We start from the raw sequence: 27,486 nt of genomic DNA on the forward strand, positions 1-27,486 counted from the left end.
AACTTCCTCTCAAAGTCTGAACTTTATTGGGTTTCCCTCTCCCTGTGTACATGTCTGTGAAACATTCTGAGGGTGTTCCTGACTGGAAAGACATTGTGCATCAGCTTCAACTCACAGCATTTGTTTTCCCCTCAGCTTTCTGAGTTTTATTAGAAAGTTCCCAGTGTAATTCCTCTGTCTGTGCCCTGACCTCAGCCAGTCACTGCTGAGAAAAAGAACAGGCACAATCAACCTTGGAAATGTCTTCATCCAACAACTTTCCTTGTCACCAAAATGCAGCCTGTCTTAAAAACAAGATGGTTACTACCCTCTTAATGCAGAGGCCTCAGAGGTGTGGGTGGTTTTGCTTTGTCTGTCCACAGAAGATTAACCCCCATCACAGCTGTGAAATGGTTTTTCAGTCACTTTTAGATTCTCAAAGAACACTGAGAAGCACCTGGCACATCCAGAGTTGCACCCTCAGGTCTCTGGTTTCAGAGCTTGTGAGGTGGTGTGCAGACCTTTCCTCTAGACAGGAGTCTGCTCAGCAATTTACTGAAGCACCAGAATTTGCTCAGCCAGCTATCTTTGTCCATCTGCTTTCAATGCAGTGCACGAGCCGATAAGCAACAGCTTGCAGCAGTCTTCAGAGGGAGGCCGGGCTGGAGTGTTGCTTGGAGCCTAGAGATGCTGCACCGGGCATATGCTGAAGTCAGCAACACATTCCAGTGCCCTTCTCTCTGCCTGGAATTGCCAAGTTACAGTTACCAGAGAGGATGGCAAACTGAAAATGTGAGATGTAGGAGTCACAGGGAAGAAGAGTATGTGAAGATTGCTGGAATTTAGTTTGAAGAGAGAAGTAATTTGAAGGAGACAGATGATCTAGAAACAAGTCTCAAAAGTCTCTCTAGCTTGCCACCTGCTGACTCAGAAGCAGATTATTGTTGTTATAGTAAAGCAAAACAAAAAGATCTCATAAAGAGTCTGGTTGCTTTTGGAGAGGGTGAAAGGCTATTAAGTGTGGAGGAGCCTATGACTAGCTCCTGGGATAAGTAGTGCCAAAGCAGCATAATCTTTGCTTATTTTTCCTCCCGGCTGCCCCTGCCTGGCTTTCCAGATCTCTTTAGAGTCTGGTCCTGTGAAAGAACATCCCCTTCCCTGATTGCTCTGGGAAGCAATTTGGTAGAGAGTTACTATCCCCTGGTAGGGTGTGTAGAGCCTTTGTGATAAGCAGTGAGGTCCATCAGGCTTTGCAGGAGCTCGCTTTGCCCAGGTATTTTTAGTCTGGCTGCATGTAACTCTCTCGGGGTTTCATCCTTGGCAGCTGCTGGAGCAGACAGGGCCCTGCACAGTGTTCTTCTCTGGATGCTGTTTTACCCAGTTCTGCATCCTAAATTCAGTGGTGTGAGAAACAAACAAACATTAGGCACTTGCTGCCAAAGCTATTGGTCCTGCAAACATGCTTCGTTTCTTAACTAGGGAAATAAGCAGGATTTGTTGTTGCCTGTTCCCTGGCATGTCCAAATCTCTATGGGATGCAACATTTTCATTATTCCCTGTCACACCCCTGAGGTTTAAGCATCTACTCAGCTTTCAAGTCCTTTCCTCTGTTCCTCTGCTGTTGCCAAACATGCTTTTAATCTCTAACAATGTCAGAATTCTCTGACAGACAATATGCAACATATTGCTAGAGAAGGACTGACACAGAGCAGCGAAGGAAAACATCTGAGTGTGTGTCAGTCTGCAGAAATTTACTGACTGGGTTTCCAGTTGCTTCAGAATGTTGATGAAAAGCTGATGCAACAATATGTGCAGTGAAAGAAAAACAGGAGTTTTCTGCAAGGACTAGAGTGTCTCACTATGCAATGAGCTTATCCTTTCCTCTCTCACATTACCTGCTCTTTATTCCACTGCTGTCTTACAGAGAGATTATGTGCAGTTCCTTGCACTGCCAGTGCTGGTGCTTGTTTCCCAGTTTAGCAGGAGAGGGCTGCTCTTGCAGGATCTTCTAACCGTTGTGTGCTGTGAGAAGCAGGCAGAGGCAGTGTGGATGATTTCAGCTGAACATTCCCACGAGTGTTACATCTTCAGTCTTTGTTAGAATGCACTTGTCTCTCTTTAAATAACAACTTGCACCTTAAAACCCACCTCAAGACTTTGTTCCTGTTGTTCAGCATCCAACAAATTCTGGGCTGAGGGCTATACTGGGCATTTCAACAGATAATTACTTTTTGACAGTTAGACAGTGTGTTTGATACCTAATGTGTGTGCACCACAAAAACAGGGACTTGAGCTGTCTTCCTATAGAGCACTTCTGAGATGTTGGATTTCCCTGTTGCCTCATCCTAGACACTTGGATTGCCAGGTGGCTGCCAAACCACCCTGGGGTAAGGGCACAGCAAAATCATTACAGGCTTGTGGGCACGTGACAAAAAGTTGCTTTCCACGGTGACATCTACTTGTTCAGGAATAAATGGTTCACTGACTGCCTCCCCATCTTGGAGCCTTCGTGCTGTAATCAGTGGTTTGACTTAATGTGCTGCATTGAACACTGATTGGAATTCACATGCTGTTTCTCCTGGTTTCAAGTTGTTTCTCTCTTTTTGCAGGTGAATTACAGAAAGTGACTCCCAGAGCATCTTGGCTGTATGAACTCTTGAGCTGTCAAGGGACTGAGAGGCTTATGAAGAGGTTCTATCAGGCAAAACAGTGCTTAGCAAAGACACCAAGGAGGAGGGAAAAGGAGAAAGGGAGGGAGAGAGAGCTGAAACGCTAACAAACCATGGTAGGTATTTGTCACCTTTCATAGGGTTGCATTAAAAATATTCTCTGCTGACAGTCTCGTCTGGCGCCTGATAAAACCAGAGGAAGGGGATTTTCTGACCTTGCACCAAATTAGAGATGGTACTGCATGCTTTAAGCAAAGCAAATGAGGTTTGATGTATTGTCAGCCTCTTAAAACCAGAGAGTTGCCTTGTGAGCCTGCATTACATGAATTATTAAATATGAACAAAGGGGATGCTCATAAGGGTTTCTAATAAAACTGGCATTAGCAAGCTGGAGCAAACAGCAGGAGTGACCTTGAACTTGCAGATTGCATCACCAAATGCTGATAACTCCCCTTCCACCTCTTCCTCACAAAAGCAAGTAGTGATTACTCACGTTTGTGTGGGGCTGAATGTGGTTCTGTGCACGTGCTGTTAGGAGCGGAGATGAAACGTGTGGAGTTGGCTCTCCTCGGTGTGTTGCTGAAGTGAGGAGTCATTGCTGATCTCCCTGCTGGTGGCTGCACACTGGGAATGCCAGGGATGGTGAATTTGTCAGGCTGTGCAGGTATGAAGTATTGTGATGGTAAGATTGGGAAGATGCATTCACAGAAAGGCAACAGGCCTGCCCCGTTCCTGAGAAACACCTGTGCAGAGCAGTTGAAGCGTAATTATACATTTTGAAGTCCTCTAAGGTTATTGCTGACAGAGTGGAACTGAGGATGAATGCAATCAGATTTAAGTACAGTTTTCTCTCATTTGATTTGTGTTTATATTTATACTTGAAATGACCCTGTTGCAGAGCACAAAGGGAGGAAGAACACTTGACAAAGCAGAGTTGTCAATGTATTGTATTTTAAACAGGGCCTCATTTTGCTATTATTTTTGGCTGAAAGGGTAATTGGAAGAATTGATCTTGTCTCTCTTCATCAGAAAACAAAACAACTGGCTTCTAAATTAGGCCTTACCAGTTTGTTCCTGTTTTACTGTTTTTCCTGACTGATACTTTGTGAGATGAGCAATGGCAGGGGTGAGTTAGTTGTGAGTTGCAGATGGTGGGTTTCTGCTGCTGAAGGCAGCTCCTCTCTGTATCTGTGGCACAGAGAAGCCACAAAAGGCTCCTGGAAGCATTTTGCAACCTGTGAAAGTGCTGGGGATGACACCAGACCTCAGCTGAGGAGTTTCTGTTACTTCTTGAGTTGTCCATCTGGGTACAAGCACAAAGGTTGAGAAAGGGATGATGTCACATCAGCCTTCAGTGGAAGGGACCCAGGGAGTGCACTAAGCCAGGAAATCATGAGCAGTTCCTTAAAAAGAATTCAACTCAGAGGCCTCTGAGGTCCTTCAAAGGCCCTTTGTGTCGTTGAGGGTATGTTACAGACTCATGAAGCAAGGGTGGAAATGAAACCTAATTAAGGTATTTAATGTGTAAGAGGAACACAGGTTTTTGGTGGATGATTCCAGGTTCTGGGAGGCTTTCAGCAGCAATTGATGTGTCTATAGAGAACAAGCTACAGAGCTGTTCTTGCCAGAGGTCTGTGCCGTGGTCACAGCTGGTCTGGGCCACTCTTTACATCAAAAAAAAGCCTCATCTGGACAGCATGTGGCAAACCATAAGCTTCCTAGAACAAGTTACCCAACCACTTAAGTTTGCCTTCCTCAACAATGTCACTCAGGACTCTTGAGTTTCACTGCAGATTCTGTTAATTAGCACTCTAATTTCTTCCTATTCTTTGATATTTTTGGGGTGCTTTTTTAGTTTAAAAATAAATCAGCTCAGTCTTTTATTAACAGTTTGTCTCTCTCCTCATCTTCATTCATGCCTCTGTAAATCCCTGTGCAGTTTGCTAAGCCTCTTGTGGTGGTATGTATTGCCTATGACTTCATCTACAGCAGTTACAGAACCATCAGAGAATGGCTCCTTAATTGCCTTGTTCTAAAGTGTGTTGCTGTTCTCTCGAGCATCAGGAGAGGAGAGGTGGCTGCACGCAGCACAGAATATGCACAGTTGTATTTGGAGAGGATCAGTGCCTTTTACAAAACAGGAAACTTCTCCTTGTCTGCCCTCCTTTCCATAAGCTGTACCCAGTCTGCTCTCACCCTGGGATGCTCATGTTCTAAATTTTTCTGCCTTGAAATGAGGTCACCTTTTGGGATAAGGACCCTGGCTTTTCTTTGCTGCGAGCAAGCTCATTAAATCCTGCAAGTACTGCAGGGGAGGGAAGCCCCTCTTTCAGAACTGTGGCTCACAGCTTGTATCTCCATGAGCTGTTGGTCCTTGAGGCAAGATCGGGGCTTAAGTGATTTCTCACTGACTTGGAAAGCTTAATCTAAATAAACCTGATGGTCAAAGGATGAGGGAAGTCAGAGATACTGAATGAAACTCAGGTGGGTTTTTTTGGTCCCTTCTTCAGGACTCTAACCATATCCCTAGCCTGCCAGACCATGCCCTATTCTCAAAGAGAAACTTGCAGGGGGAGGGTGGGGAGAAGACAGAAAAAGCCTGTGGAGAGGGGAGTCATTGAAGGGCGAGATGTAGAAACTCCATTTCTAACCACTGCAGACAGAGTAAAGCAGTCTACAACTCAACTTCTTTTGCATCCTCCCTGGCTGTATAGGGGTGTACTGAGTTTTCTAGAGTCCTCTGAGTTCTCCTTTGTTCTGACCTGGGAGTAGTGCACATGGTGTCCCAGCTTCCAGCAAAAAGATGAATGTTAGCTGGCTGAAATGCCTGTAGCAGCTGATGTGATGCAGTGGTCTAGACTTGTGTGGTCACAGGTGGGTGGATGGGGAAATGGACCTCTGAAGCACAATTTATCTCATCCTAAAGCAGAAGTAAACATAAACTCTGCTCCAGATGTGTCTGGTAGACATAAACATGAAGAACTGTTCTCCACATGTGTCTGTTCCTCTTAGTAGCCAATAAATTATTGTAGAAGAGTCAAATCCGAGGAGCTATAAAACCCATCCGAGGTCTGAAACGCTTGAACACCTTAATGCTGATTTTTGCACTGACATTTGTTTTCCTTTCTCCTTTTAAAACTTGATATAAATCAAGATAAGAAAGCAATGATCATCACAGACCACGTTCCTACACCTGCCAGGGAGGATTCAGGCAATGTCCTTCTATCAGTAACCCAAGAACTTTGTTCTTTTTCCCCCATTTCCCACTTTGTGACAGAGATCGATCCGATCTTTTGCTAACGATGACCGCCATGTCATGGTGAAACACTCAACCATTTATCCATCTCCAGAGGAACTTGAAGCTGTCCAGAACATGGTATCAACAGTAGAATGTGCCCTTAAACATGTCTCTGACTGGATGGATGAAAAGAACAAGTCTACAAAATGTGAGGGTGATGTGGAAGCAAAGGAGGATGCTGCAGACAGCAATGCCAAGTGAGTGAGTTGTTGAGCCTTGGTTTTGTCAGTTTGCTTGTGGTCTGGGTTGTTTTGGGGGAGGGGGAGATGTCCATCCTCTGGATGGTAAGAGGGATGTGGCTGGGTGACCAGTGACAGGCCACTTCAGCAGTCATCAGAGCCACCCATTTGCCTCCTCACTGTGACAGGGTAACACAACTGTCAGGAGTGTGTGAAAATACCATGTTAATGACTCCCAAGTGTTTCACTTCCAGGGATCAAGGTGGTCGGACGTTGTGTGGTGTAATGAGAATTGGCCTGGTTGCAAAGGGCTTGCTGATAAAAGATGATATGGATCTGGAGCTGGTTCTCATGTGCAAAGAAAAACCCACAAAGACCTTGCTGTGTATAGTTAAAGACAATCTCCCAGCTCAAATTCAGGTGAGTTCATTTAGGGTAGTCTGACAATGGCTGGGAGCACTGCAAGGTGTATTTGGGGAAGGATGGGATTTGTTCTAGGGAAAAAGACAAGTGATACATATTAAAGAAATATGTTTTGACATCTGGGATGACATCTGGGGTGTGTGACATGTTCAATGTGGTGACACGTAGTTACAAAACTTAACATCTCGTTCTGTGTCGCCTACTCCCTGTTTGTGATGTCAGCTTTCCTCTGCTGGCACTTCACCTGCTTGGGAACTAACCCAGCTGATTTTTGCTTTCTGGTCCAACCACTAACGTGAGCTGAGCTGCACTCCTGGAAATCTCCTTGCTTGAGCCTGAGCTGCTCTGTGGCCATGTCCTGTCTCCCCTGAGCCCGAAGCTGTGTGCTGCAGCTGCTTTGCTTTGCCTGGGCCCTTCCCAGATAAACACCTCTGTACTTCTGAAGGGAGAACAAGTCACTTTAGGTGCTCGTTCATTTCCATGAGCTCAGTTCTTTTTGTTTCTGGCTATTTAGTTCTGATGTTGGCATCCAGCAGGCAGCACTTAGAGCTAATGTCAGTCTCTTTCAAGCAGCTGGGGATCACACTGTGTTAACAGAGTTCTGACTCTGAATCAGTCCAGCTTCCAGACTGACATGCTCTGTTGCTGAGAAACCATGCCCTCAAGTATTTCCCTGCAAGTGCCTCTCTCAAAACCACATCCAAACTTGATCTGCTTTTCTGCCTTGTGTTTATTTCCACACAGACAGTATGTGTTCTGCCATTCTTGACAGCTATTTGTTCTCGCTGCTCGTTTATTCACATAAAGAGCTTGTTTTAATGAGATGAAGTTGTGCCTGCAGACATGGCCTTATCCATAGCTGGAAATGCTAAGGATCCATGGAGCAGTAAAGAGTAAATATTGCTTGTTTGTAGTGAGGTGTGAGATGAGAAGGGTTGAAAATGCTAAGAAGCGTTAGCATCTGCTTAAAAAACCAGTGAGAATGGCGGAATAGATGCAAAGAAAAGCTGTGCAGCAAATTCAAGGGACAAATAGGTAAGATCCTGTGGGGAAGCACCATGAGGGATGAGGTTACAGACAGGTAAGAGACGTGTAGAGAGCTGAGGGCAGCGTAGGCCTGGCAGCGTTCACTTCACTGGGAGAGTCTTGAAATTTTTCTTGGTGACTTTCAGAAACTCACAGAAGAGAAGTATCTCGTGGAGGAGCATGTAAATGAGGCAGCTATTATTATTCATAACACAAAGGAGCCCAAGCTAACTTTGAAGGTGATACTTACATCCCCTCTCATTCGAGATGAAGCAGAGAAGAAGGAAGGAGGTACCCAAAGCGTTTTAACTTGCTTCTAAGACTGTTCTGTCTCGATGCCTGGACTGTGCAGCACAGGGTTAAGCGGGAAGTCGGTTTTTAATTGTGCAGCCTGTACTAACTAGATTGGCTATTGCCACCATAGCTTATGTTATTTGTGTCTTCAAACAGCAACAGTTGCTTAATTTTCATGTAACTCCAGGTGGTTTCATTCGCAAGCAATACTCCTACCGTGTTAACTTTGAGACACAATCAGATCTCAGTTCTCCTTTCTTTCAGACTTGTTAATCCTTGAGCACCCCGGTGCTGCACAGTCTTGTTCTCAAGTTAAGTCAGTCAAGTGGGATTGGTTTGTAGTACCTGGAAAAACTCATAAAATTGTTTCTCTTTTTACACAAAAACCCTTCTCCTGCAAAGCTGGCAAGATGTCCTGGCCCTCGGGTTTTATGACTTGATGATACCGATGCGTGTGTTTCTAGCTTTAAGAATTTGCCAACTGGGATGCAGTTGAAGTTACAGTGCTATGACACAGCACTTTTGCTTCTGATTTGAATGTTGTACCTCATGTCCTTAGAACAAACTAGATCTAGAAAACTATACTGTAGTGTCTTGTGCCTTCTCCCCAGTGCCTGACCTCTGAGATAGCTGTACATCCCTCGTCAGAGGAGTGTTGCCTGGTAGTACCCACGAGCTGGGAAACAAACCAGAAAGAGAAGTAGAAAAGAGCAAATGTAGCCATACTTTGGTTTTACTTTTCAAATCTTGTCAGTAATTTCTGCTTCCGCTTCCCAAACCTGTCCCTAGAAACTTTGCCACTGGATGATGTCAGACCTTTGACCAACTGGCCACTCTCTGTCATGACAACTGAGGCAGCTGGGCCCGTGTGGGCTAGGGAACTCCCTGTCGCTCCTTTCCCATGTCCAGACTTGCCACAAGTCCTCTGCTTCCTCCCTCCTCCCACCTGAAATACCGATGCCATGAGAAATGTTGGTCAGTTTCTGTTCCTTTGGTGTGAGGCAGGGGCAGGAAGGATCCCTTTTTGGATGAAATGTAACGTTGGCAGCAGTTGGATGCAGAAAAATCTTACAAAACAGATGAATGGCAAAGATTTCCTAATTGCAATGGCTGTTGATTCCCAAATTAGTAACCATGCTCTTTTGCAAGACCATTAAAAATAAATTGCATACTGCTTCAGCTTTCTTCAGCTTCCCATAAGATGCTGAGATCAGCCCTCTAGTTGTTGCAGCTGATCCATGTCTGTGAGGGACAGCACGAAGCACAGAGCAAATCTGAGCGGTAGAAGAGTGGGAAGATTCTCACATGGGGATGGTTTTGCACAAAGGCTTCTGGCCAAGTATTTTCTTGCAAAAAGTGATGCCATTGTGGCAGTAACCTCTAGGGAGTCCTGGATTCATCTCAAATTGAATGAAGACTGGAATTTTTATGCTTGCTTATACCACACATGTAGATGTTCCATCTGTTTGCAGCATCTCCAAAGATTTTTCAGGTTCTGTACTACTGTCTGACAAACCTGTGAGTGGATTTCCTGCCTCAGAGCAGTGTTACACTGTCCTTTCTGTGCAGCTGGCCAGGACAGTGAATAGGGGAACAGGTCTTGTTTTAAAGACGAGGTTCCTTGACATTGATTCATCACGAGTGAACAGAAACCTTTCTCACGTTCCAGTTCAGAGCTATGTGAAGCATTGTGCAGATGCACCAGGGCAGCTGAAAGGGGGGTGCTTTCTTTTCATAATATTTCCAGCACATTTAGGCCACTTTAAGTTACATCCAGATTGAAAAGGTTTCATACCTCAAATCAAGGCAAAATACTCAGAGAAACTGTCCCCTGAAAAGACTTTGATCTCCAAAGAAAGTACTGCCATGTGCTTTCAGTACCCGAGTTACACCAATAGAACGTAAATACACTTTCTATGCAGTTTGAAACACTGTTTTGAGTTTATTCCATCCATTCTTTTGAATGAAGGAGCTCAAAATGCTTGTCAACTTGCCTTTCATCTTACCTGTAAGATAGGCCGTGGCTTTGCCCGCTGCCACTGGCCCCTGGGGCCACGCAAAACTGACCAAGGTTTCGGTTCGGTGTGACTGGCACTAATCCTCCTCTAACCCGGCCGCAAGGGAAGGCACCCCGGCCCTCGTTAGCAGTGCTCCCATCTGTTCTGTAGGAATGCTGTGTGTGCCTTCATGCCCTGACGTCAGAATGTACCCAAAAACATCCCTGGATTTCCCCTCGGTCCCCAGCTCTTTGGAAAAGTGTCCATGTTTAAGATGTGGTGTTTGTCCTATTTGTTTTTGCTGCTTGTTAGCAAAAATAAATAGTGGCCCAGTGTGTGTGTGCATTTTGGTGTTTCTCACAAATGGCTACCCATAAAGCTCTGCTTTCTCATGTTGAGAAGTCAAGCAGCTACAATTCCTGCATTCTGCAGCAGCTGAAAATCGGAACTTTGTAACAAACAATTTCTAGTCACAGCATCAAATGTGAATTGGGCTTTCCAGAGCAGAACCTCGAGGCTTGCAAATCAGTTGTTGTTACTGTACGCTTGGTAACAACAAGCTTATGCAATAATGAGCGAGTTTCTTTGCCAAAGCGGGGCTGAAATGAGCCTGGCTCCCGGAGCACGCACAGCACAGGCAGCCTGCCTCCGTGCCTGTGCCGGGCAGCCGCAGCCAGCGAGGCTCGGAGGGGCACCTGCCTCTGGGGAGAGCAGAATGTGCCTCCTGGGGCTGCAAGTGGCTGCAGTTGGCAGCTACTGTGTGAAGAGAACACACCCAGCAAAGTGGGGAGAGAGTTACCGAAGGACTTGGGTCTGTCTTGCACAGTGTGAGCTAATGTCAGGGCTTTATTATTAACCCTCATTCAACTCCTGTCATTGCCCTTGTTAAAACCACAAGAAAAAACAGTAAAGCTTTGCAATTGCATTTGAAATTTGGATTGGGTCTCACTTTCCTGACTGGCAGAGCATGAAGAAACATGCCATTCTCCTGAGGGTGTCGAAAGGGAGCCTGCTGCCAGCCGCTCGCCCTCTTCACTGCCTGTTCTCTTCATCTTTCTGTTTAATAGAATCTTGCACCCAAAAGTTGGCTGACTGCAACATCTGTGAAAGGTGCTCAGGGCACTGGTACTGAATCTGCAATTGGCAACATTCTTGTTAATGAGACCCTTGGAAACAGCCTTAATCCTGGAGGAAAAGTATGATTCTGACTTGCTGAAAGGAATCTTCTGAAGGCTTTCAGTCACCCGAATGACAGATGTTGTGTCTGTTGTGATCTTTAAGGGAAAAATGAATTGACTTTGTCAGGGGTTGCAACAAGCTGTACCAAAGCCTTGTATGACACTAAGTAACCGTTCCAAGGCATTTAAAGATCCAATCATTGCAAGAAAGGAACGATTTTGCAATCAGTCACCTTTGCCATTTCTAACGATTTAAAATAAGATTCTGATCACTCATTGACAATAGTTGTTTTATACAATACATGAGCTTGGAGCAGATGTTTACATTGTCCACAAGGAAGTTTTCTTAAGTCACACATGTGCATTTAGGAATTGTGTGCCACAAAACATTACTCCTGAAAAGAACCAAACTGCAAAGGAAATTGAGAAGCAAATCTTGTCCTCCAGAATGACCTCCCATGCTCACAGAAATCCAATGCCTTCAGACTTTGCAGCTTTTATTTGGAAAACAGGCCAGAGGAGTGGTTAATCCCCTACTGTAAGACTGCTGATGAGGGCAGTAACAAACAATGCAAGTATCTGCTGCCAAGTTCACTGGGGTCAGAAAATAAGCTGATAGCACTGAAGTCGTCTGCTGGCAGCAGAGCCACAGGTATGAACTGCAACCACCAACTGTCAGACAAGATACCTGCTTCTGTTCAGTTTTACACTAGGTCTTTGGCTTTGGGCTCTTTTATCCATTATAACATAATGTGCTTTTACCAGAGTAACCTTCCCTTGGAATGGCACAGGAGATGAAGTACCTTTACAGATGCAACTGCACGTGCAGCCAAGACTATCCAAAGTAACCTACGAGAGTGTTCTCTGAGATGTTGCTAATTAATTGTACTACATACCAATGGTACTTTTTCTCTCCTTACTTGCCCCCACACTCCAAATGTCTTGCTGGATTTTGCTTATCTAGCATAGTCTTCAACTTGGAATGGATACTGTGTTTCCTTCAGACCTGCACAGGTTCCTCAAGACCTGAAGAACTGACCATTATGAATAACAAAAAGACCACCTTTCCAAATTACTCTTTTTGAAATGACAGTGATTGTGTACTCACTGGAAAATGACATTCAGTGTTTTAGTTGAGCCATGGATTTAGCTCCTCCAACGTGTTTTTCTCATGTCAGCTAAAAACTAAGATCTTTTTAACCTGACTTCACAGATATGCAAAATCTATGGTTTGTGCAGCGTTTCCAGAGAATCTGGCTGCTACTGACTGCTTAGCAATAAAGAAAAAAATAAGAAAGAGAAAAGATAGAGAAGAAAGGACTGATGCATCATGTCCCTCCATTCAGGGCTGGAGGGGACTGGAAAAAAGGAGGAAAAAAAAGAGTGTAAAGCTGCACAGAAGTGTCAGTGTCTTGTCTCTCAAACCTTTGTCTTTCCTCTGTTGATTGCAGTTGCTATTGGGAAGAAGATTTTTACAAGAGGGAACTACCTCTCCGATTTGCTTCCATTCTGGAAGTTACCAAACTCACACCTTCCATTTGTCCCAACTACATGAAACACCAAACTGCCAAATTTCTTACCAGAGTTTCTTGTGTGTTTCTTGCATGGAATTACATTGGCCTGCAGTGTTCATGCAGTAACATTTCAAGTATACTCAGTGTTTTTCTTCAGAACTCTCAGCATTTGCATGGACATCACTTTCTCCTTCCAACAAATTTTTAATATCCTCCCCAAGAATATCTTCCTCTTGTCAAAAGAAGCTTGTCTCTTTGAAATTCCGTGCCACCTTTGTGGAACAGAAGTCACAAAGAGGGGAAAGAAGAGAAAGAAGCCCAATACAACCCAGCCAAAAAAAAAGAAAGTGCTATAGAGCTATTTTCTGCCCCAAAATGTGTTGTACATTTTTAATAAGATCCCAGATTGTCTGTAGCAGTGGCCATCTTTATTATTACTGTTGTTTTACAAGGAGTGAATGCCTTTGCTTCTGTTGCACACGGGCACATTTACTACCTTTAATGGCTTGTTTAAATTAAATAACACAGTGCACTTAAGTTCTGGGAGTCTTATTATCTCATTGAGATGCTGCCGCTCTTTTTGTATTGTGACAGAAACCCCTTGGTCAAATTGTATCTGTCTCTTTTTATCCCATTCTCACCAGTAGATAATGTTGCGATGAAAGATCCTCCGGACTTATTGGACAGGCAGAAATGCCTGGAGGCCTTGGCGTCTCTGCGGCACGCCAAATGGTTTCAGGTTGGCTATTTGTTCTTACCTTGTTGTTATTGTAGCCTTACGAGGTTTAATTTGAGACGGTTTTAATTGTAATGCCTCTTTAATTTCTGACTAGTCCCTAATAGAGCAAAGGTCTAGAACTGGGCATTCGGTGCTGTACTGTGCCAGGGCCAGGGTGACAGGTAGACAGCGACTGGTGGAGAGTTGTCACGAGGCTACAAAAGCAATCTTGACGTTTTGTTTCCATTTCTATATGTCTCTCTAAATTGAAGTACGATACTTTGCTATAACTTTTCATTTTGCATGAAGCTGATTAAGTATTAAGTAATGATAATTTTCTAAAAAGTCTATCCCAGGACTCTGTGCATTTGAAAAGCAAAACTGAAGGGCAGGTTTTTGCAGGTGTATTGGAATCATTCTGTTTGTTTTAGGCCAGGGCAAATGGACTAAAATCATGTGTAATTGTCCTTCGTATTCTGCGGGATTTGTGCAACAGAGTCCCCACATGGGCACCACTGAAAGGATGGGTAAGTACAGAAAGGGCTGAAGGCCACAGGGTCAGGGCTTGGATCTGCTGAGAACTGTGCTAGTGTCTGACTGGAGAAAACACAGCACTGTATGAAACTCCTTAAACCTCCCAGCCCTTCACTTCCCCACTGTTACGTTGTGTGGAAAAGTGCTTGTAAGAAGGGAAGGGAGCACAGGCGTTTGTTCAGTCTGTAAGATGTTGTGGGTACCATGGAGAGACATGACGTGCACCTCACACACCCTCATGGGTTTGCAACACAGTCCTACTTGTTGCATCCCAGCTGAGCTTTTCAGCAATACCAGAGGGGGGCAAGTCACGTTAGCAGGTCTGGGGAGGCCAAATGCTCTGCTTATCCAGGGAGGAGCACTCGGAGGTCAGTGGAGACTGTGTTGGCTCTCATGTAGAACTTAAAACCCATTGAAAAGAGGACAACATTCACCTGACTGGGCTGCAGAAAGGCTCCTTTTAAACTTGGGCATTAATGGAGAGTGGTTGGTTTCTTCAAAAGGCAACTCAGAGCAGGGAACAAATCCACGAGCCATGAACTGTCCTCTGGGCTGGATGCCTCTTGTCAGTTAGACCTGTAGTGGATTAAAAGTGAAGTAAGCTGATGTGAATATTCTTCCCCTCTACCTCTCCATATTTAACTGCAGTTACAGTTACCCATGTGTCCATACTAATCATCCTTTAATGTCTTCTAGCCACTCGAGCTTATATGTGAAAAATCTATAGGTACTTGCAATAGGCCTCTGGGCGCTGGGGAAGCGTTGCGCCGGGTGATGGAGTGTCTGGCATCTGGAATTCTGCTTCCCGGTAAGGGGCCAAGTTCACCTCAGGAACACAAAACCTTCATCAGCCTGCCTTAAGTTTTGCAGTTGCTATGTGATTAGATGCAAAATGCCTGCCTTGAACTCCTAATCTGCAGTGGAGCTGAATGGTTTCTTTTTTAAAAGTAAAAGAAAAAAAAAGCACAGCAAACAAACAAAAATCCCCCAGAAAGGAAGCTGGGGTTGGGCCCTTGGAGCGAGGCCTTGCAGCCCAGTGCTTACTGGGGACTGTTAGGTTTAACTCCTGTCTCATTAAGGGGTTGCAAACAAATAGACATAATGAGCATCTGTTTTCTGTAGATGCACTGAAGCCTACATATCTGTGCAGATCCTTTTTTTAAACCTACTGCTTGTGGCTCATGCCCCTGCACACGTGCAGCGTTAACCCTGAGGGGCTACGTGGCCATTGCTGCAAGGAGGTAAAATCCTGGGGTCAGTTTGCTTTAAATGGTGTTTGAATCCTTTAACCCACTGTGCTGAAGACTGAGACTAGCTATTGCCACATCCATCAGTCCCCATTGTCAAAGTGCTTCTCATTTGCTCTCAATAACCTGCTTTGCCTCTTTCCCTCCTAGGAGGCCCTGGTCTGCACGACCCCTGTGAACGGGAGCCAACAGATGCTTTGTCTTATATGACAGTTCAGCAAAAAGAAGCCATTACACACAGTGCTCAGGTAGAGAGCTCGTATGCTGGAGGAGACAGATACTGTAGCAGTCATGAATACACTGAATTCTCTGCCAGAGTGGCTTATTTTAATAACAGTCCTGGAAAGATTAAACAGTAGTTAATGGGTGCAAGAGTTACGTGTGTATGAAATCTCTCCCTTGCAAAATGCAGTGTAATGTCTGCGATCCACTTGTATCTCACCTCAAGTGCTTATGGCACAGAGCCCTTGCACAGGCTCCCTCTCAATGTGTCCTGCACTTCTCATTACAAAAATTAGTGGACTTAAACTTTTCATGTGAGCATTTTCTATAGCCACCACAGGAGGCAGCCACAGAGGCTGTCTTCCCATAGAAGTGCTTTTGTGTCTACAAACTTATTTAGAAACTTTAGTCAGCTGAGGTAAAGCAGTGCTGTGATGTAACTTCTGTTTCTGCTGTCACCTTTCAGCATGCCCTCAGATTATCAGCCTTTGGGCAGATCTATAAGGTTTTGGAAATGGATCCCCTCCCATCAAATAAGTCATTTCAGAAATATTCCTGGTCAGTAACTGACAAAGAAGGTAGGTGTTGTTTGCTGCAAACCTCGCTAACCGGGCACTGAACTAGGGCTTGGTCTAGAAGGGGTGAAATTCCTGAGTCTGATGCTGTGAATGCCAAGTCAAGGCTTTTCCTTGTGTTAAATGTGAGGTTATAAAATAGATGTAATCGTTAGGAGAAAGTGTGGAAGTTGCGTTCTCCAGAAGCACGGGCAGAGGAGCAGCAGTACGGGATGTCACTGCCCCTTGTCTCTAAGCACAAAGGCCTTTGGGGTCTAATGAGTACCAGTAGTGTTTGTGATTCTTGTGCAGGGGAAGGAGACCATAAAAAAGAATATAAAGAGCATCTACAGTAAAAATTACTCAAGAATTCTTAGAAATCAATGTGTCTCTAGTAAAAGCAAACTTCCATGTAGCATGTCTGTAAACACACTGTTAGAGTTCTTGCCTTAAGCTGTCCAAAGCCCCACTGCAGAACTGCACTGCTCGTATCAGCCATGCTGATGGAAGCAGACACCTTGCGTGGCACAGTACCGCGAGCAGGAGCCTGACACAGGTCACATGTAGCTGTGAGAAGGCTTTGACTGATGGCTGAGTTCCTTTCGCTCTGAACAAGCAAGGAACAGTATGGGACTAATCAGACTCCTGCTGTGGAATTTTGTTTTTCTAATAGCAAATCCATATTACAAGGAAATTTATACTCTAGGTACAGGCTCCTCTGCTCTGAAGAGACCGTTTGAAGACAGTGTCGGGGACGATAAAGATCCAAACAAAAAGATGAAGCGCAACCTGAGGAAAAGTAAGTGCAAGACTCCTCCAGTCTGTTTTCCACCACCTGTTGTGCAGTGGGAGCTGGTTCAAAACCTGTGTTGGTGTGGAATGGCATGTGAAAGAGTCTTTGGAACAAACAAACGTTCTCTCAGCTCACGTTCAGGATGTCAAGCACATCTCTGGGAGTGCAGCAGAATCTCCCTGACATGCTTTCCTAACTCAGTGATTTACATTTTGAAATGGGATTGCCCATCCAATTACAGCAAAGCTTGAGCTGCCCAAGCAGCTGAAAGGTTTTACTGATGATGTCCCTTCCTGCAGGGCTTTGGGTTGGGTTCTTTTTTCAGAATTGCTGCAGTGACCTTGCTGTATGAAGATTTGCCTTTTTTCATTCTTCCCTTTTGTGAGACAGTTGTTGGTCTCTCAGTCCCTCCCACAAGAAAAATAAAATGCTTAATCTACAAAACATTGACACTGTGTTTATGCCCAGACTAGAAGTCTCAGCATTGCTGAGTTCCAGTCAGTTCTGAGGGCTGATTTCATCACACTGCTTCAGTGCCAGTTCTGGATCTGATTCCTCACTACCTATGGAATTTGTTACACTTTTTATAGCAGCCAGGGAGAATATAGCTAGCTGCAAAAGAATTGTATCAACAGCATTAAAAAATGGGCAATTGTAGTTGTTACCTGTAGCAAAATGGCCTGTTACAGTGTTATGGCTGTCCTCAACTGCTGAGGGGTTGTTTTGCTCCTTTAGGCAGACAAAAGGCACTGAAATGCAAACTGTTTCATTTTGTGTTAATCTTTTTTTCCCCTCATTTTCCCTTTTTCTCCTCCTGCCCCCTTCCTCTTGCACAGTACTAGACAGTAAAGCAATAGATCTCATGAATGCTCTGATGAGGCTGAACCAAATCCGGCCGGGGCTTCAGTACAAGCTGCTGTCACAGTCTGGTCCAGTCCACGCCCCAGTCTTCACAATGTCTGTAGATGTCGATGGTACGACGTATGAAGCATCAGGGCCTTCTAAGAAAACAGCCAAGCTTCACGTGGCAGTGAAGGTAAGGCAGCCTGAAGTGATGTGCTAACCCAGAAGTTTCCTGCCTTCAGTGTCTGAAACATACCTTTGTGCACTGGGGCAAACTGCACATAAAGGACTGGTCTCAGTCAGTGTTTCAGTAAGACACCGATACCCTTTGGGTACTGGCCAACCCACTGCTGCTTCTTGTCAGTGCTCTACAGGATGGAGCTGGGTCTGGGAAGCAGCAGTGCACTGGGACAGGGGCACGAGCAGCCTCATGTGCAGCATGAGGACAGCTCAGACTGCAGCAGAGCCAGCCTGCTGCACTTGGGGAAGAAGGCAAAGTTTCCAGCAGACAATTGATATGAAAGAGAACCTCTTTTAATAGAACCACACTTAGGATCCGAACGAGCCCATCTGTCAATCTGTGCTTCGTTTTGTTTTGAACACGACTTTCCTTTTTAGAAGCTTCATCTGGCAACTTTCAGCTCTCCTTTGATTTCAGTTTTGAAAACCCCATTGTCCCATGTGCTTTCAAGTTCAAAGTGTCCAGAAGTATCTGAGGGAATGCGTTGTTCCTCCAGGAAAAGTAGCTCTCTGCATGTGTGTCCTTCCAGACCTTCTGCCTCATTCTTTTATTTGTCTCCTTCCCTGCAGTGCCTTCTTTGCCCTTGAACCTCTCTGCGTCAGCCAGATCTGTGCTGGTACCTGTCCAGCTCTCTTTTCTCTAAATTTACACATAAACAAAGTCCTGGGCTACACTTCAAAACATCTCTGATTGAAGCCAAGAGGAAATGGGTGGGGTGGTAGTCACTAGCTTTTCTTTTTCCTTAATTTTCCTCCTAGCAGACCCAGGCCCTGCTCTCCCAGATGTACAGGAGGGTTTATTGTGACCATTTCAGTTTCTACCTCTCACCTTTTTAAAATTGGGAAGCCCTGAAAACGCAGCCCCAGGTGCCAGGATCGTACAGAGCCGGGCTGCAGTGACCTGTGCACTTCTCGAGCCACTGCTGGAATGTAATGATCTTTGCAAACTTTGTTCTTGGGAGTAAATTTTCAGAGAGAGAGAGGAGGGATGGTCTCCTTACCCTGCTGTACAGCAGTGGCATGCAGTGGCTGCACATCTGAATTTCCTCCTTCTACAAGGAGTTATGAAGGTGGTGAAGGGTGCTTGTGAGCAGTTGCTGTCATTGAGACTGAAGTTCTGTTTGTGTTGGTTCCACTTTTGGACGCCTGCAGCTCTTTTCCCATTGCTGCTGTGCTTTTCTCCATTTCATTAGAGCAGAAAACTTATTTCTAAGCAACCTGCCTTTACTAAGGGCATGGTGGACATTCTTTGTGCTGTCTTCAGCTCTGCATTTGTTCCTGTACTGTTGCCTCCTTTATAGTTCATGTCCTGTGGCTCTGTGTAGGTGTTACAAGCGATGGGGTATCCAACTGGCTTTGATGCAGATGTGGAGTGTATGAGTTCTGATGAAAAATCAGATACTGAAGGTAAAAATGAAACATCTTCAATCTCAAGCAATAACACTGGAAATTCCACAGCTGACACCTCCGCTACCCTAGAGGTGAGTCCTGCACTCAAAGTACAAGACATGGAGAGGTGTGGGGTTGGGGTCTTTGGCTTTTTGGGTTTGTTTTTTTCCCTCTTCTTACACTTTACTTTCAAAGGGCAGCTCCTGGTACTAGAGCACCTGATCTTGATGCTTTGGAAGACACTGTTTTGATCCCTTAATCATCTTTTTCTTCACTAGTGAGTGCTCATTTGTATCTGCAGCTGAGTGCACTCTACTACAGGCTGTTATGCTGAGGTCATGGCTTTACCGTCCTTGCTTCCCAAACAGTTAGAGATATTTCTGCTGAAGCATGTGACCCGGGATATGAGACTCCCCTCTGTCAGAGCCAGGACGTAATTAGACTGAGCAGCAGCAAGGTTGGGAAGGCTCATCTCTCCTTTCAGTGAGAAAGCCTTCGGTTTCAAGGAATTTGACACCACAGCCCCAGCTTCAGCTTTGGATGCTCTTGAGGTTGAAATTCCACGTGCAGCTGGTGTAATGTTCAGTTTGTGTGGACATCAGACCAGGCCTATGCGTTGGGAAGAAGGAGCTGTTGCAGAGGCTTGAGACAGTGCTAATGCTGATGTTCTCAAGTGGCTGCCCATCTGGCACTGTAAGCCAAAGACAGCAGATGCCTGTCTGCCCTTTGTGGAGCTAAAGGCTCTAAAGCAATACTGCAAATGTCTCTCTAGGTAAGAACTCAGGGTCCTATACTCACAGCAAGTGGCAAAAACCCAGTGATGGAGCTCAATGAAAAGAGAAGAGGTCTGAAGTACGAGCTCATCTCGGAGACGGGCGGAAGCCACGACAAGCGCTTTGTGATGGAGGTCAGTGGGGTCACAGAGGTGGAAGGTGGTTTGTTCACACTGCCTCAGCTTTGGAACTGCTTGCTGCTACTGCTCAGATGTCTTGTATTTTGCAAATAGTGATGTTTTCAGGGGTTTGTATCTACTACTGTGGTGATCAGACTGGGGAAAAGAATGTCTTTTATGCTTCAGGAAAATACAGTGATCATTAAAACTGGGTTCTGAGAGCCTCAAACTACATCATGTCTTGACATGAGGAGGGAAGATCCACAGCTTGACAAAAATACCTGATTTACAAACTTTACAAATGTAGTTGCTAACCCCATGCCAGTGGCCCAATTTGAATCTCCTGTTGCCAGCCTAGCAGAGGTATTCCCAGTGACTGCAACAGAGGGTGAACTCGTTTATTTCTTCGGCTACTTGTGCTCTCGCTGAAGTAAGCGTTCCAGTTACACAGTGGGTGTGCAGTGTAGGCAAAGATTTTGGTACATAAAGCACTGATAAAGGTGAGGAGAGCCTCAAAGGATTCCTACACCCCCCCCCCCCCCCCGATTTCCCAGTGGTACCATTTGTGTGTTGAGAAGCTCAGCATATTGGCTACGTTCAGTATCAAATAGTTATACTTGTAATTTCCAGATTGCTAATATCTGTGACAGAACAGTTCACAGGAGCACTCAGGTGTTCTTCATCATCTCCATAGACCTAGAACCAATTGAAATGTGTCATATAAAACACTGAGGATTTGGGGCTTTCTTACTACTGAAGTTCTTTATGGATGGGCAGCATGGTGTTCCCAAGGATAAAGACTAGGCATAAATTTGTGTCTCAATTTTCAGGTAGAAGTAGATGGGCAGAAGTTCAGAGGTGCAGGCCCAAATAAGAAAGTAGCAAAAGCAAGTGCTGCATTAGCAGCACTTGAAAAATTGTTTTCTGGGCCTAATGCAGCAAATAACAAGAAGAAGAAGATTCTTCCTCAGGTAAGAATTGTTCCTTGCTTTTTGGCCACTGTTATCACAGCTCTGGGTTGTTTTATGACACAGGAACTTCTACAGGAAGGAGGTGGTCTCAGTCCCTTGTTTTATGCACACATATAAAGTTTCTATTTTTATTCTCTGTAATTATTGTAATAGAACAATATAATCTGATAATTGGGACCATATAGTGGGAAACAGTAGGAGGGACAAAAAGAGAGGTGTTGATTAGCTGGCAGAGACAGAGTCAGGTCAGTGTGGAAGTCTCTGGTGTTTCAGGCCAGAGCCAGAGTGTTCTCCATCATGTACAGTGCATAGACTTGGGGGATAAGCCACCTACAGCCAGGCAGAGGCCTTCACTCATGATTCTGGAGCAAGCTGAGACTTTTGCTCCTTTTTTGCACTTCAGCTTTTCAGATGAGCCTTTTTGTTTGGTGAGGAAGACTCAATGCTCGGTCTTGTCCATTAGATTTAGGAGCCTCAATGATGTCTCAAATCTATTTAAGGTCGAGGCTGAACAGAGCAGAAACTTACCAGCAGCATTCTTCCTCCAGAGGACTACAGTCTGAACTAAGTCCTGGGGATTACAGTGTCTGTCTCTTGTGCAAATACGTTACAATTCGGATCTTGTCATTTCATCCTGGAGTGGAATGTCTCATAAAATACACCTACAGAACAGTCAACTTTAGGTTCTGTTCTGTAACTTGTTAGGTCCTTTCCATTTCACTAAGACCTGTGGTTAGGAGTATTTCCATTTCCATTACTGTGTTGACAGTCTAGTAAATGAGATAAACACAACTTCACAGGACAACGTTTCACGTGCACTTAAGATAGGGAAAATGACTTCCCCAGTCTGGATTCTGTCCCTAACACAATGGTCACATCAAGCATGTTTAAAGAGCTTTTTATAAGGTGCTGACTTAATGCAGATCACCTTGTAGTTCCCCCAGTGCTTTCACCTTCTGAATTGCTATTTCTTATCACTCTGGGCAGACTAAAGGGGTTGTCAATACAGCTGTTTCTGCAGCAGTCCAGGCTGTCCGAGGCAGAGGACGAGGTGCTTTAACACGAGGGGCATTTGTTGGGGCAGCTGCTGCTACTGGATACATAACACCAGGTAAGGCACTGTGGTGTTCTTTTCCATGAGTGTCAATCAGCTATACAAGTGACTTCTTCAGCTTTAATCATCTGAGATGAAGCAGAGGGGAGAATTTATGGGGCTTTAAATAAATCAAAAAGCTGGAAAACTGTCCTTTATGAGTGTACAACTTGAAGCTTGGCATGTGTAGAGCACAGTTATGGGCATAATGGCTTTCCTGGCTTCATTATTCTATTATATGTCATCTTCATAGTTCACTGCTGTGGCACAATTCCCAAAACTCTCTTCCTAGCTAAGAACCTCCTGGATTGTGTACCCTTCAGCATTAGGAGTAGCTTTAGCAAGAAACCCTTGTGGCAGGCTCGGGAGGCACTGTGTGCCCAGAAGCTTCCTACACAAATGGCACATGTGAGCACAGCTTCTGTGGTGGCCAAAACCCCAAATAATTTCTGCCTGTACTCAGGCTGATGTTAATTCATCATCCCTGGTACACTGCTCTGAGTAGCAGAAACAGCTTTTGAAATCCAGGGGCCTTCTGGTTCATGTTTATCTGTGGTGCAGGTGAGTTACTGGTCAGGATATCTCTGCCAGTTCCTTGGAGCACACGTGCAGCCATCAGAAGCGTAGCTGTTCCAGCCTGAAGAACTGAAGTACTCAGCTACCACTGCCTGCTACAGAACAGTGCAGGGTCTTTGTTGCATTGTTTTGTTTAGAAAATGACATAAAGTGTAAAGTGTTCAAATGTAAACATGAGAAAATGTCAAGGAAACGTTCACTTTCTCATTCCCCTTGGTTTTCAAAGTGCATTGTTCTTTGTGACTCTCCACAATGTGTCTGAGGCTTGCAGGTGACAGGTCAAGGGAATCTAGACAGCTTTACTTGAACCATAAATTGTAAGAATGAGATGCTGGAGGTTACTTAGTCAAAGCAAATGCAGTAGCTTCTAAAAAATACAACTTGTATTCCTCCAGCTCAGGTTTTCAGATTACAGTGTGAGCTCTAATTATACCCTCCAGCAGTTCACACGTGCTAATAGCATAGCCCTGTTTGGTGGACTTGCTTCCTGGCACAGCTGACAGCGAGTCTTCTTCATAGTTCCTGTATGTTCCTGTAATTATAAATATTAAAAACCAATAATTCATTTTTAATGGCTGTTAACACTGTTTTTGGAACTGTCTCTCTGCCTGAGGAGTCATTTATGAAACACTTTAAGCTGCCAGAGGCATTTCTTCTTGCCAGTGTGGAATTACTCCAGAAATCAGTTTCATTTCTGAGTCGCTGTAGTTGTTAAGCTTTTGTTGGCTTTGGGGATGATTTCTCTTCATCCCCTGCTCTCAGAAATCTCTTGCTTTTTGTGCTGGATACAAGTGATCCCACCAGAAAAATAACCTGTAAAGCCTTCATGAACTACTGAGATGCAGTAGCCAGGACTGGTGTTAGCACTGTTGCTTTTTGTCTCCCTCCAGAGTCAAGTTTAGCTCCTGGGGAAAAAAAAATACTGCTGTTTGCCTGTAGGTGTTCAGATGTCCTTTGGGAAACTCTTTTTGCCTGTTAGAAATGGCAGAGAAAGCAGAATTCACAGGAGCTTTACTGAAGGTGATGAGGAAGCTGGGGAAATTACTCTGCGTTACACTGGATTTGTGCTTTAGCAAGAACATCATTGAGTCTTGAGATGTCTGGATCATGACAACTCCAGCTCTGACAGTACAGACCTGTGAGGGCTTCAGCTCAAAGACAATGCCAAAGAACTTAAATATGGGATTTAACCCACTGTTGCTGAGGCATAAGAAAGTCAGCGAGGAGCTTTTTCTTGATGTCACCATCTTGACAGGTTTTAGTGTTTTCAGCGCTGTTTCTATGTATTAGTGGGGGTTTGTTTCCTGTACCAGAAAGGGCCCCTCCTTGTGTGGTGGTGTGCAAACACTGACTGCCTTGACAATGTGTGGGAAATGAAACCCAGCCTGTATCTGTTTCTGTTGCAGGCTATGGAGCACCGTATGGGTACAGCACAGCGGCGCCAGCTTACGGTATGTACAGCCTCATCATTAACAGATTAGAAATGACACAGAAACTGTTGAGGCAGTGCAAATGTGGCAGTCCAAGCAGAAATTCTGGGAGATTATAAAGCTCTTAAACCATGACAACAACAACATTTTTATGCCATAACCTTGTGGTTCTTTTTTGGTTGGAGTAGCTTTTTTGCCTATGCTTTGCCTGATTTGTGGAGGACTGCTTGTTCTACTTGCCTGTTCCCTCTATTACCAAAACTGAATTGAAGTAGTTCTCTTACTTTTTACAGCCAATCTGTGCTCCATTCAAAGACTACCGAAGGGCCTATTTCAGCATCTCTGACCCATGTTTATCCAAATGGCATTACAGTAACATTGGCACAATGTTTGTCCCCAAGTGTAAGTGGCTTGTGGACAAAGCTCCCTTAATGCCATCACCTCTGTGAACAGTCCATGTGTGTATATACCCCCACCCCCTGCAGGCTGAGCCACTGCTGCTTGGGACGAGCAGAAGGGTTGTGGTGTAGCTCATACCCTTAGCAGGCAGACTGCCAGGAAGGTAGGACACGGTCATTTGCTTTTCACCAAGAGACACAGTGACAATATGCTGGCAAAGCACTGGGTTTGTGAAGTCTTTCAGTAAGCTAATAATCAGAGAGCTATGATGGAAGGGTTTTTCTTAACTCAGCTTCTCCCTACCCACCGGCTTGTTTTACGCTAGACTAACAATGCATACCTCTAACCGGCCCTTTTGGTTACTTTGAATGAGGTTTATGTGGCAATGGGAGCAAAGCAGTTTGGAGTCAGTGATATGTCCTGGCACACACAAAGCGAGCCCACCAGCAGCAGGCCCACTGTCCTCTCCTGTCCCAGGGACTGGCTGGAAGCCTTCCACTCCAGTGAGGAGCTGAGTACATTTCAGGGCCTGCAGCTTTTCACCTGGGAAACTAAGCCTGCAATTTGCTATTGATTTTATGGCTTTTGTTGCATTTCGAATACTTCTTAAATTTGTACAGTCTGGGCAATACCAGCTCCCCTGATAGCATCATAGAAGTTAATGTTTTGACACATTGATTTTGTTACTTTTAGAGGTATGAGCTATAGACAGTGGAAGAATGCTGCTGCCTTACTGAAAATGTTCCCTTTGCTTGACTAAGACCAGCTGGTCCTGTTCTGTGGGAAGGGGATGGAGAGCAGGCCCACGAGCCACATGCACAGTGTGGAATTCTCCCTTCAGGGCTGAAGCAAAGCTCTCCAGCTGCAGAGCCCCATCCCTGAGGCCAGCCACGCACTGCAGGGGCTGCAGCTGCCAGTGGTGCTGCCCACTGAGGGCACTCCCAGGGCTGCCTTTTCTATTGCCTTTCACAAGGAACAGCTACAGGTCTTCTCAAGGGAAAATGAAAGGAAAATCAGTTTAGGGTTTACCTCAAGCAATAGTCGTGGGCTTGGTACTAAGAGGAGTGGTGTCTGCACGTACGTATTTTCACAAGCAGCGACACGTAGTGACATCAGAGGAATCCTTTCCCTGCCTAAGAATACAGTTGTTACCAACCTTCCTTGCAGCTTTTCTGGCTTTTTTCATTCATTCCTTACGTTTTGTTGGGTTTTTTTTTTCTTCTGATGCCTATTTTGGGAGCTGGATTTGAATCACTTAGCTGTGTATAGTGACATATCACTGACTTCAAAGCCTTGTGGAATTGAATGCCCCCATTTTTCACATAAAGAGTTTCTGTTTTTAATGTCTTAATATTGTGATGCAAAGTTCTGGGATAATGCTTTTTGGCTGTAAGGTAAACATGTCTCTGCCTTTGTAAGCTGTTGCATGTTGGGAAACTTCACTTTGATCATCTGGTGCTCTGGAATACCTGCTGTTGCTGCTTTGTGATTTCTAAATGGATATAGAGGTTAAATACTAGAATTTAAATAGGCCAGACTAAAAACCCAAACATTTAATTGTGCAGAAGTTTGCGAGGCCACAAGAACTCCACAATAATCATGAAATCAGGCAGATATTAATCTTTCCAGATTTGCCACTTCAATACAGGAGAGGAAATGCAGGATAATGAAGCAGATGCAGAATTTACTGTAGTTGCTTGATTTCTGGCTGACCTACCTGGAGGCTTATCAAAACTGCTGAGCAGTTTCCCTGTGAGTTCTCTTTACGCACAGCAGTGCCTGTCTCAAATATGTGCTATTGCAACTGGCCTGTGAAGTTAACCCAGCACCTAGAATGAGATAGTAGAGATTAATTATCGTAAAGATCATGAAGTAGAGCTTCAAGCCCAAATACTCACTTTGCTTTTGAGGATATTGCTTACTTTATCAAACGCCACGACAAAAATAAAAGCAAACCATAAGCCAACCATCTGTTTGGAACAGTGCAAAGTGTTGAAGTGTTACTGTTTATGGGACTCTGCACTCTAAAACCACATTGACTGACTGATCTGGAAAAGGTTAATGAGAACACTGCTGTAAGCTCTGACTTTCTTGGATCACTGAACTTATTTGGAGTCCTCTCCCTTTCTTCTCTCTGTAGGTTTACCCAAGAGAATGGTTCTGTTACCAGTTATGAAATTCCCAACTTATCCTGTTCCCCACTACTCATTCTTTTAGCAAATGGCAGAAGCTAATTCCTATTGATTGAACAACACAGTACAGAATGTTAGAAGAAAAAAAGCCTTTTTATCTTGTTTTCTTTGAACACATACTTGAGCAAAGTCATTTGTAAAGAAACATCTTTTTCCTACTTTTTGATTTTAACAAAATGCAAATTTAGTTCTCTAAAACTTGAAAAAAATGTTCTGTGAAATGTTACCTCATTTTCAAATAACTTATACCAGCCTTCTGTTATAGGGAAGAACTAGAAGCTTAAATCTTACGTTTTAAATGAAGTATCCGATTCTGTAAAATTAAATTTGTGAAGGATGTATAGAATATAAAACACTGATCACAAATAAACTGTTTTGTTGTAACACAAGAGTACTGCCTGTTTCCTGATGCAGTCACACAGACTCAGCTAATGACTGTCCTTGGTGTAGGGTTATTAAATGCAGGGCATAGTTCTTTAAAAAAGAAAAACTAAAAATTAAAAACAAACCCTGAACCCACACAACAGAAACCTTACAGTTAACATTTAACTCTGTAAATATGATGGTGTGTAATAAACTTAGTAAAATATGGGTTAAAATATTGGTTTAGCTTATTTTTTATAGTTAAGTGACAGTACCTGAGTTTCCTTTATAACCTTTAGTATCAGCGTCCTGTAACTGTGACTTTAGACACAGCCTGAATTACCCAAGGCTTTCACTCGTACACAGAACACTGAAAACCAAACGGATGAATCCTGGCCTCTGTACTAGGCTGCATTCTGTGAAATAAGTATCAAAGAAAGGAAGTTCCCACAGAAGGACTCTTGTCATGTACT

General features: G+C 44.3%; 1 protein-coding gene across 14 annotated transcripts in view; it reads left to right on the forward strand.

The window, feature by feature from the left end:
* STRBP (spermatid perinuclear RNA binding protein) overlaps positions 1–27,486 on the forward strand; it is a 60,337-nt gene that overhangs the window by 20,385 nt on the left and 12,466 nt on the right. For 8 of the 14 annotated variants that reach the window (XR_009820062.1, XR_009820064.1, XR_009820063.1 and 5 more), the window contains exons 2-17: positions 2,589–2,764; positions 5,926–6,143; positions 6,380–6,545; positions 7,721–7,865; positions 13,202–13,296; positions 13,707–13,802; positions 14,506–14,617; positions 15,207–15,304; positions 15,745–15,856; positions 16,539–16,631; positions 17,462–17,661; positions 19,034–19,189; positions 19,870–20,004; positions 20,820–20,960; positions 21,948–22,071; positions 24,036–24,080. Coding sequence is in view for 11 of the 14 variants with exons in the window: in XM_062011847.1 (XP_061867831.1) it covers positions 2,762–2,764; positions 5,926–6,143; positions 6,380–6,545; positions 7,721–7,865; positions 13,202–13,296; positions 13,707–13,802; positions 14,506–14,617; positions 15,207–15,304; positions 15,745–15,856; positions 16,539–16,631; positions 17,462–17,661; positions 19,034–19,189; positions 19,870–20,004; positions 20,820–20,960; positions 21,948–22,071; positions 24,036–24,080 (1,939 nt within the window). In the remaining 3 variants the exon portion in view is untranslated. The other 6 variants (XM_062011846.1, XM_062011845.1, XM_062011850.1 and 3 more) reach the window with 5 other exon arrangements.

This window comes from Colius striatus, chromosome 19 (genome assembly GCF_028858725.1).
Source record: "Colius striatus isolate bColStr4 chromosome 19, bColStr4.1.hap1, whole genome shotgun sequence".
NCBI lineage: Eukaryota > Metazoa > Chordata > Aves > Coliiformes > Coliidae > Colius > Colius striatus.